The 9,959-nt window shown below is 49.3% G+C and overlaps 1 protein-coding gene across 1 annotated transcript; it reads right to left on the minus strand.

Annotated features, from left to right (window-relative positions):
- Window positions 1-6,513: 6,513 nt before the first annotated feature.
- Window positions 6,514-9,151, minus strand: LOC120698126 (cytochrome P450 71A1-like). The gene is made up of 2 exons (XM_039981613.1): window positions 8,170-9,151; window positions 6,514-7,426 (listed from the first exon to the last, which is right to left on the minus strand). Exons 1-2 carry the CDS (start codon window positions 9,133-9,135, stop codon window positions 6,806-6,808), a joined length of 1,587 nt encoding a protein of 528 aa, XP_039837547.1. The 5' UTR covers window positions 9,136-9,151; the 3' UTR covers window positions 6,514-6,805.
- Between the last annotated feature and the right edge of the window lie 808 nt (window positions 9,152-9,959).

Raw genomic sequence — 9,959 nt, forward strand, 5'->3', positions numbered from 1 at the left:
TTGTCATATCATAAATCTTATTGTTAAGGCTGACCTTGAAGTGTTTAAGCCAATGCTTGGTGCATTTAGATCTGCTATATTATTTCTAAACTCATCTAACCAGCGCATTGCTGCATACACGTCATATTGTATTGCTGTTGGTGAAAGACCTCCCAAGTTTGGTTTGGATATGGATGTGAGATGGAATTCTACTTATCTTATGTTAAAACATCTCCTGCCCCATAAGGCCACATTCTCTGTTTTCATCACTACTCAGCATCCTTTAGTTGATGGTCAGCCACTCCTGACAGACCAGCACTAGTATGTTGCTGATTTTTTTTTGAATTCCTTGAACAGTTCTATGATTCCACCGTTGTTGTGTCTGGTGTTTATTACCCCACATCTCCATTAATATTGCATCATGTTCTTGAGATAGCTAACCATCTAAATAATTATGAAAATGATAGAGACTTAAGATCAGTTGTGGTTCCTATGAAAAATAAGTTCTTGCAATACTGGTGTGACATACACATACTCTACTCCTTTGCATTTATACTGGATCCTAGGGCTAAGCTGAAAGGTTTCACCAATGTTCTTAGACTTCTATCTCAGCTTAATGGTAATGATTACTCATACTACTTGACTGAGGTAAGGGCTGAGTTGTCTGTTATTTTTTGCTAAGTATGATGAGAAGTTTGGTGGTGTAAGGTTGCAAAGGGCTGCCCAACCAAGCCCTACAGGTAAGAGAAAAACTGCTTGGGGAAGAATTTTTGGTGGTGAGTCTTCTTCTTGTTCTAGTTTGTCTGGTACTACTCTTGGTTCTGTTACTAGTTTTGGTTCTGGGTCTACTTCCTCGTTGCATAGAAGAACCTATGCTAGTGCTTTGTTGCAAGCTGCAACTTCTGGTGCTTCTCTTGCATCTGGTTCTGAATTGTCTGCCTACCTGGACAGTGATACTGTTAACCAGTATGATGATGATTTCAATATCTTGCACTGGTGGCATGAGCATAAGCTATCATATCCTGTTTTTCAATTCTAGCTAGAGATATAATGATTGTTGCTGTTTCAACAATATCATCAGAATATGCATTTAGTATGACTGGCAGGATTATCGAGGAGCGACGACGGTGTCTGGGCCCTAAAGTCGTGGAGATGTTGGTTCTGATCAAGGACTGGGAGTAAGCCGATGCAAGACTTCAGCACCTCATAGAGGATGAAGAACTTGAAGAATCCTTTGAAAACTTATATTTAGATGTTGAATCTGTATAACTATGTAGTGTGGACTGTGGAGTCCAAAAATTGAACTTGTGATGAACATTTGAACATTTAGAGCTAGGTGTATTCTTTTCTTTTGTAGGGTTTTGTCCTCACGAGGTGTGGGATTTTATCTACAAAGATTTTTAACGAGGCAGCACACAAAATAGCTCAATTTAATAAATTTGTTATCATGAAATGTGCTTCTGTTCTGTGATCTGTGTGTATGATGTATCATTGATTAAGTTTGAACTGTGTATCTGTGATTCTGTGAAATCTTCAATGTATTTGTGAATTTAAATCTTAGATTTGAAATCTTGAAATCATTCTGAGTTAAGGGAGGGGCGGCCTGGTGCATATGCTTAGCCGGGCTCGGGCTGGCACGGCTTACAAAGCCCGCCTGCCATATCGGGCCGGCCCGGTACGCCAAACAGACCCCCGTGCCGTGCTCGTGCACATCGCTCGGTACGTGGGCCGGTCCGGCCCGACACGATTAGTTATCCGGACTAATTGTGCCGGCCTAATCGTGTCGGGCCAGATCGGACCCGTGCCGGGTCGGGTCGGGCTTGGCCCATTGGACAACTATAGACGCGGCGGTTCTTTACGCCGGCAGCCGGCCGGCTGATCCATTAGCCCTGCTCTAATGGCAGCAGCCTCCGAGGCGGGCGGGCGCCGGGCAGGTGAGGGCGGAAAGCGGCGGGGGCAGTTAAATCGGCGGAGGCGGCAGTGGCGTTAATGCGCTTGTCCCCCCGAAGGCGCCGCTCCCGGGGCTGCGCCAGCGACAGTCCCGTCCCCCACGCCCCTGCGGCAGGCGCCCGAGCCCACCACCGGCAGCGGCTTCGATGCGTGCGGGCCGCGGTTCCCTGTGCGTTCCCGCGCGCCCGCCTGGCCGCCACGCTCTCTCGCCGCCGCAGTGACCGGTAGGGGGGGCGGCGGATGGCGACGGGCCGGGCGTTTGCCGCGTTGGAGGCGCGCTGGCTTTCGCGTGGTGGTTTTGTTGGTGGTGGCGGGGTGACCGGTGGCTGGTGGGGTTGCTCGTCGCCTAGGGGTTCGGGCTCCGCGGCCCGGCGCCCGTAGGCGCGCGTAGCCGTTGTTGCCGTGCCGGCCGCGAGACGGAACTGTTTGCCCACAGGGCGGCGGCAGCCCCCCGTTACCGTATGTCTCCTGCTCGCTGCCTCGGGCGCCGGGACTAGCTAAAAACGAGGGAAAAGGTTGCTTTTTGCCTTTTTCACTCCTCCGTCCGAGCTCGCTCGGCTCGTTCGTGCTTTTCACGCGGTGCGCACGGTGGTGTGCGCTCGAAGCTGATCGAATTCGGATATTTTGAATATCCATCTTTCGATTTGGATACATCCAAATGTGCTCTTTCAGTTGTGGATTTTGCTCTTACAGTGTTTTGTAGTACGTATCCAAAGTTCAAGAGTATATATCAGCAAATTGATGATCGACAAGTGTCCAACCGTCGTTTCAAAAAAAAAGTGTCCCATAGCAAAAATTAAGGCTATGTTTAGTTCGCGAAAAAGTTTGGATTTTGATACTGTACCACATTTCGTTGTTACTTAACAAATAATATTTAATTATAAACTAATCAGACTTAAAAGATTCATCTCATGCTAACCAATTAGACTGTGTAATTAGTTATTTTTTTAAACTGCATTTAATACTCCATACATGTGTTCAAAAATTCAATGTGACGGGTCATATAGAATTTTTTTTTAAAACTAAACAGGGCCTAACATTGAAAGTGTTCAGAAGAAAATTGGCCCTTTCTATTTTCATCCCATTTCCATCATTAGGGTGGATTCGCATGTAAATGGATTCGGGTATTTCGAATATCCATATCCTTGTTTCGATCTCTATTCGTGAATACTGTCCTAGCAGTGTCACGCTTCGATTTTTGCTTCATTTATTGGTAGATGTGCTATCTTTTTATCGTCGAACCGTGTGTAGATTTTACTTTTGACAAGGCGAACGTACGCGATGTAGTGGTGTTAACTGCCAAAAGCATAGTGTTGCTTTACCTTAGTATATGGTGTTGATTGAAACTGCAATTGCTGCTTCATCCCTACTACTTCATCCGTCCGAGAACAAATTAGACTATACCTCCTGACGAGTTAGATAATTTTAAGTTTGATCAAATTTATATAAAATAATACAAATATTTATGTTATAAAATACGTATCGTTAGGCCACCCGTGAGACCGTGATTCAAGCGACGCGACAGCTTTTACTCGGGCGCCACTGGACCCGGCGGCTGCCCGCTCCTGTGTACCGGTAAATGCAACAGCGCTCCTGCCTGTCTCGGCAACCGTGACCGCCACTTTGGCAGCGCAGTGATGTGATGCCCGAGCAGAGACCAGCGCCGGTCGGTGATGCGGTGGTGGCGGGCCGCGAAGTCGCGAGACCCGGCGAGGCCGGGTGGTTTTCCTTCCTCGGCGGCGGCGACGAGCCGACGAGGGCTGGTCGATGGTCGTTCTCGTTCCGGCCAGCGCCTGTACTAGCTGTTGGCCTGTTGCGTCTTGGTAAAACGTCTCGAAACTGTATTAGGGCATGTACAACGCCGATTAATGACTCGTCTGTATACGGTTAATTACGATTACCAAAGCTAATTAAGCACCGAACCAGGTGATGTCGTCGTCTCGTGAGACGACGGCACCGGCTCGTGCTCCTAGTGCTTACGGGGACAGCACGCCTAGCGTTGCACGACAAGATGCGACTCGGCGACGGCAAGCTTCGATCTGATGCTGCCAGCTTCAGTTTCCCCACGAGCGCGCACAAAATCAGTCGTTGGTGGCAAATCTTCCAACGAGTGTGCGCTTCTCTCCGGCAGCCATGGCGCTCACCGCTCGTCCGCCCGCCCACCAGCGGAGGCTCCGGCGTGCCGCGCGCGGCCGGGCGGCGGCCAGCGGCGAGGCAGCACCCCTCATCGCCCTGCCCCACCCAATTGGCCGCCGGGAAGGCGACGCGACAGGCACGGTCGGGCGGAGCCCTCGGCGGGCGACGAGGCAGCTTGCCGAGCGGAGATGGCTAGCGGCATGTGCACCAGCCAAGGAAGCAGACTAGCGGAGGGAGCAAGTGCAAGAGATTGAGAGGATGTGATAAGATATTTTACTATTTTCCGGTTTAACCCTTAGAAGAGATACATATGATTATAGGAAAGTCCTTTAGTAGGGAAACAAGACCAGAAATAAAATAAAAAAATTACATTATAATCCTTCTACTTTGATTGCATTATTGAAAGAATGCATGTGTATGATTTTAAGATAGTCCTACTTTGATCATACACATATATGGAGCAACAAAATGACACACAAAAATATGCTTATATTTGATCATTATGGTTTTTGTGTCCATACATGAATTAATTAGCTTATAGATGTACTAATAGATGAACTACTGTATAAATTATTTATTTAGTTGTCTTTATGCGGTGTTGCATGCACTTACACACGCCAGTTGTCTACTCAGACGGCACTTACAGCCGACGTGGAAAACCATGCTGCAGCAGGGGCAGCAGTGGAGTGGGGCACCAGGCGCGGACTGTTCGCTGGGTGTCCACTCCACGACGGTCCGGCTGTGGATGGCAGCAGGCACCCGTTTCAGGAGCGTTTGGAGCAGGGTCAAATGGGCCAGATTAGCGAACGAGCCGGTGGCTAAGTGGTAGCACTCGCGGCTACGAGGCTGCCCGCCAGCGTTTGATCCCCCGTGATTGCAATACTGGTGTGCTGAGGCCTAAGTGTGTGGGTGTGCGTGCGTGTGTGGAGATGTGCGTGTGCCGCCAGTATGGCGTGTTTCAAGACTATTCGGGTAGTCTCGTCTGCGTTGAGTCCGATCAGCGTGGGTGTCTAAAATTTTACATGACTCTCCAGTGTTCTTGGATGCTTTCAAAAAAAAAGGCCCAGATTACTTGATCTCAAAGAACAAAAGTTATCTGAATTCTGGAGCAGTTCGATCTTTTTTTTTCTTTTACTGCTTTGGTTGTCTGCAGAATTCAGCCATGGCATCCGCCAACTAGGCAGGACTGGCGCTCTTTCTTCTGCTACCGGGCCATGTTTGGTTTGAGGTGGAAAAAATTTTCGTGAAATTTTTTATATCTTTGACTACTCATTTAGATTATTCAATAAAGTCTAATTAAAAAATCATCTGCAGGACCTCCTGATAAATTTACGAGACCAACCTAATAAGGCCTTTGACCGCACGATTAGAGAATGATTACTGTAGCATCACTGTAGCGAATTATAGATTAATTAATGTCATTAAATTCGTCGCGAAAAGTTACACCCATCTCTGAAATTTTTTTTACAAATAAACTACATTTATTACTCCATGCATATAAAATTCTCTTCTCGCGAAATTTTTAATGTAGAAACCAAACATGGCCCTGGTTCGGTTTTACCAGATCACGGGCAACTGCAGTTCCATGCCTCCCCTTGTCCTGTCCTACATTTTTCGAGCACATAGTTTTCCTTTTGAATTCTCGAGCACCTTGCTAGCTCAGCAGAAAGATGGATTGTAAGTTTCTTTTTTTTTAAAAAAAAAGAAGTATAAAAGGGTTGCGAGTCTTGCGAACGATCGAGTAAAAAAAAAAGAGTCTTGTGAACGAACAGCGTGAACGTAAAAAAATGTTTCGAATCCATCAAGCAAAACGGCTAGTCCATATGTTCCATGCCCCAAGGCCCATGAAAACTACATGGCAGGCCATTGGATTTTCAATGGGCCAAGTTGGGGACATCAGTGCATCACAAATCATCCGCCATCCCGACAAATCTATTATCTTATTATTTTATTATCTTATTATTTGATCAATAAACGGAGACTCCACGTTCACTCTTAAAATTTAGAAATTTTCAAATTAATCAGAGAAAATAAAAAAATAAAAATTACCCACCACTGCCATTACAATAAAAATTAGCTTAAAATACGAAAATAAAAAAAATAAAAATTACCCATGACTAAAAATTAGTCTAAAATACTTATGTGCCTAATTAAAAATCACCCACCAATATCATTATAAAAAATTAAATATAAAACACCATTTAGCTATGTATCAGTTACAAATATATACTATTAATAAAAACTAAAGCTAACAACAATCAATCAAAATAAAATAAAAATAAGAATAATTATCTGCATAATATTATTAAAGCCCAACAAATCAAATTGTCATTATAGGTAGATCATAGTTGAATTGTTTTAATCAATAATAAGATATAATTTACGATAATGAACAGGATGATGTATGGTAAAAAAATTGTATAGTATTTAAGTAAGGATACACCGACATGCAAATTTTTGAATTTTCAATACTAGCCGCGCAAATACTTGGGCTGTACGCCTAGTATATGGGTATAGTACAATTTTTTTAGATGGCCGCAGCTTCAATTCGAGATGTATTCTTACACAATGATTGTACAATATATTCAGAAACGTTTGTCCATGCAAGCAGAGACCCAGAAATTGAATGCTGGATAACTTTTTGTTTTTGGAGAATCCATAGCTGCATACCAAACTATATACTGTAGATGATCTTCCACCTTACCTGACATAGCACACACACAAACCATCGGCTCGTAGTTCACGGACGGAAGGGTTCCGCGACGAGGGTCAGGGGGAACTTGAGACCCGCGGTGATCCCACTCGACTCGACGAGCTCGAACGAGCCGGCGTCCTGGCCGCCCGGCAGCCCCCAGTCGAAATGGTAGAGCATGCTGGCGAGCGCGAGCTCCGCGAGGCGCGTCGCGAAGCCGACGCCGGGGCACCCTCTCCTCCCCGCGCCGAACGGGATGAACCGGGCGTCCCGCCCGCCGTAGTCGGCGGCGGCGCCGCGCGCGAGCCACCTCTCCGGCCGGAACGCGTCCGCGTCCTCCTCCCAGGACTCGCCGTCCCGGCCGATCGCCCACGCGTTCACGACGACCCGGGTCCCGGCCGGGACGTCGTGGCCGCGGAGCCTGGTGTCGTGGATGGCCACGCGGGGCACGAGCATCGGCACCGGCGGGTGCAGGCGCAGAGCCTCCTTCATGGCGGCCTGCAGCCGTGACATGGAGCTCAGCCGCTCCTCCGAGACGCTGCCGTGCGGCCCCACAACCTGCCGCACCTCGGCTTGTACTTTCTCCAGCTCGTCTGGGTTGTTCACCAGCTCGGCCATCGTCCACTCCACCGTCTTGGCAGTTGTGTCCGTGCCTGCTAGGAAAAGGTCCTGCGGCGCATCAAGGAATCTGTGTGTTAGCGACACGTGCTAGCGTGCTGATTAGAGCTGGGACTTGGGCCGTGCCGTGCCGGCCCGGCCCGGTCCTCTCATGCCTCGCGCCGTGTCATCGGGTCTAGATTTCTAGACACGGTTGGCACATCGTGCCGTGCTAGCACGACAAGTCTATTATCAAGCCCAAACATGGACCATGCCACGTCGGCACGTCTTCGTGCCGTGCCGGCCCAAGCACAGCTCTCCAGATACTTGCAATTGAATTTATATGCATCGATGCAGAAATGTTACTATTATAATTAGGAAGCACATAAACTATCGATGGTAGGAAAATTATGTGATTTTCTTGAATAAATAATATTTCCTTCCATGATTGTTGTTAATTAGAAATGAAGATTAACTGTCATAGTAGAACAATAGACTACATACAGACCGATGGGCCGTTTTCGTGTCATGCCGGCCCAAGCACGACCCAAAATGCGGGCCGTGCTATACAGCCCGTCGTGCCGAGATCCTAAGCACGGCATGGCTCTCGTGTTCGTATAGTGCCGGCACGGCCCAAAATATTTCGGGCTCTGCCGTGCTTTGGGCCGTGTCAAACAATCGAGCCGCAGTCCGCCCAAAAATGGCACGGCCCAAGTGCCAGCTCAGTGCTGATACGAGCTCTAGTGCTGATACGCAAATAGCATATGACAACTAGCTTGAAGACGGTCAAGATCAATAGAGCGTGCATGGCTTACAAGGATGAGTCCCTTGACGTCAGTCCTGTCGAGGTTCAACCTGGCGCCGCCCTCCTTCACGGCCGAGAGCAAGTCGTCGAGGAGGTCATCGGCCTCGCCGTCGTTCCCGGCGCCGCCGCCGCCTTTCTCGTGCTCCTGGAGCGCTCCCTCCATCACGGCGTCAAGCTTGGCCGCCGTCCTCTTTATCCTCGCGTCGAGCCCCGTCGCCCAGTCCACCCACCGGAGTCGCGGGAACACGTCGCCCACCGCGATCGTCTCCAGCAACTCGCTCGTCTCCTCCATCATCGCTCGGACCGCCCCGGGTTCCATCCCGCCGAGCCTGTTCCCGAACACCGCCTTGGAGATGACGGCGTAGGTCAGGCCGACGAGCAGCTCGCTCAGGTTGACCCCGGCTCGGCGCCCGTCCTCACGGTGAGCACCCGCGGCGCGGATCCGGTCCAGGAAGGACGCGACCTCCTCCTCCCGGAGCGCGCGGAAGGAGTCGACCCGCCTCGCGCTGAGCAGGCGGAGGGCGGCGATGCGGCGCAGCTGGCGCCACCGCTCGCCGTAGGGGCTGAAGGCGACGTCGCGGCAGCCGTAGAGGAGGCCGCGGGCCGTGCGCTGCGGCGGGCGGCTGCAGAAGACGTGGTCCTGGGTCCGGAGCACCTCCTCGGCCACGGCGGCCGAGGAGACCACGACGGTGGGCACGGAGCCGAGGCGGAGGAGGAAGAGCGGGCCGTGGCGGCGCGCCAGCTCCCGCAGCCGCCGGTGGTAGTGGCTCCGCCCGAGCTGGTGGAGGTTGCCGGTGATGGGCAGCGGCGGAGGGGAAGGAGGCAGCAGCAGCACCCGGCCGCCGTCCTTGCGGCCTGACCGGAGGCATCTGGCGATGACGAAACAGGAAACCACGAAAACGACGGTGAGGAGGAGCAGGTCAGGGTCGAGCTGAACGGGAGCCATGTGGGCGCGGTGCGAGCGTGCGACGATCATTTGGTGTGACGCACGACAAGCGCGCGCATGCTAAAAAGGTTAGGACGCTGTACTGTACCGACTATAGTGAGGAGATAATGAGTGTGTGATCAGGAGCGATGCGACGACGACATCCACACATAAATGGTAAATCTAATAATAAGTAGAAAGTGAGAAGCAACCGATGATTGCCACGTAATTTATTCAGTTTATGCAATTACACTACGTAGATCCATTTATTCAGGTAGCATCCTCACCTTTTTTTTTCCCTCACTCATTGGTTTCTTGATGTTCGGCAAGAATGTTTGCTATTCAGGCACCATCTATTTGTCTTTTATCATTAGTTATTACATTATGTTCTGAGCATTAGATGGCATTAAATCTTAGTTTTATTGATATTTGAATTATATTTTTGTGTGCATAAATTCCTTCTTCCACCATGGATGAAGAATAGATTGTTGCACAGATATATAGCAACGTAAAGCAATTCTTGCAATCTACATATATATAGATAGACAAATGCAGAACTGGGCGTTTCCCTGATCTTGCTTACACAAACACCTTATTGAAATCTCCATTTTTCATGCTTGTAGAGGTTTTGCAACAAGGATCAAGGCAGACTTGAGACCAGGAGACATGCCACTCGACTCGGTAACTTCAAACGAGTCGAGGTCTTGGCTCTCAGGTAGCTCCCAGTCAAAATGGCACATCAAATTGGCCAGCACAAGCTCAATAAGGCGCGTCGCGAATGCAATGCTGGGGCCTGCCCTCCTCCCAGCGCTGAATGGTATGAACCTGAAGTCTTTGCCGCTGTAGTTGATGGTATTGTGCATGAACACTGTCTA

This window comes from Panicum virgatum, chromosome 3K (genome assembly GCF_016808335.1).
Source record: "Panicum virgatum strain AP13 chromosome 3K, P.virgatum_v5, whole genome shotgun sequence".
Lineage (NCBI taxonomy): Eukaryota > Viridiplantae > Streptophyta > Magnoliopsida > Poales > Poaceae > Panicum > Panicum virgatum.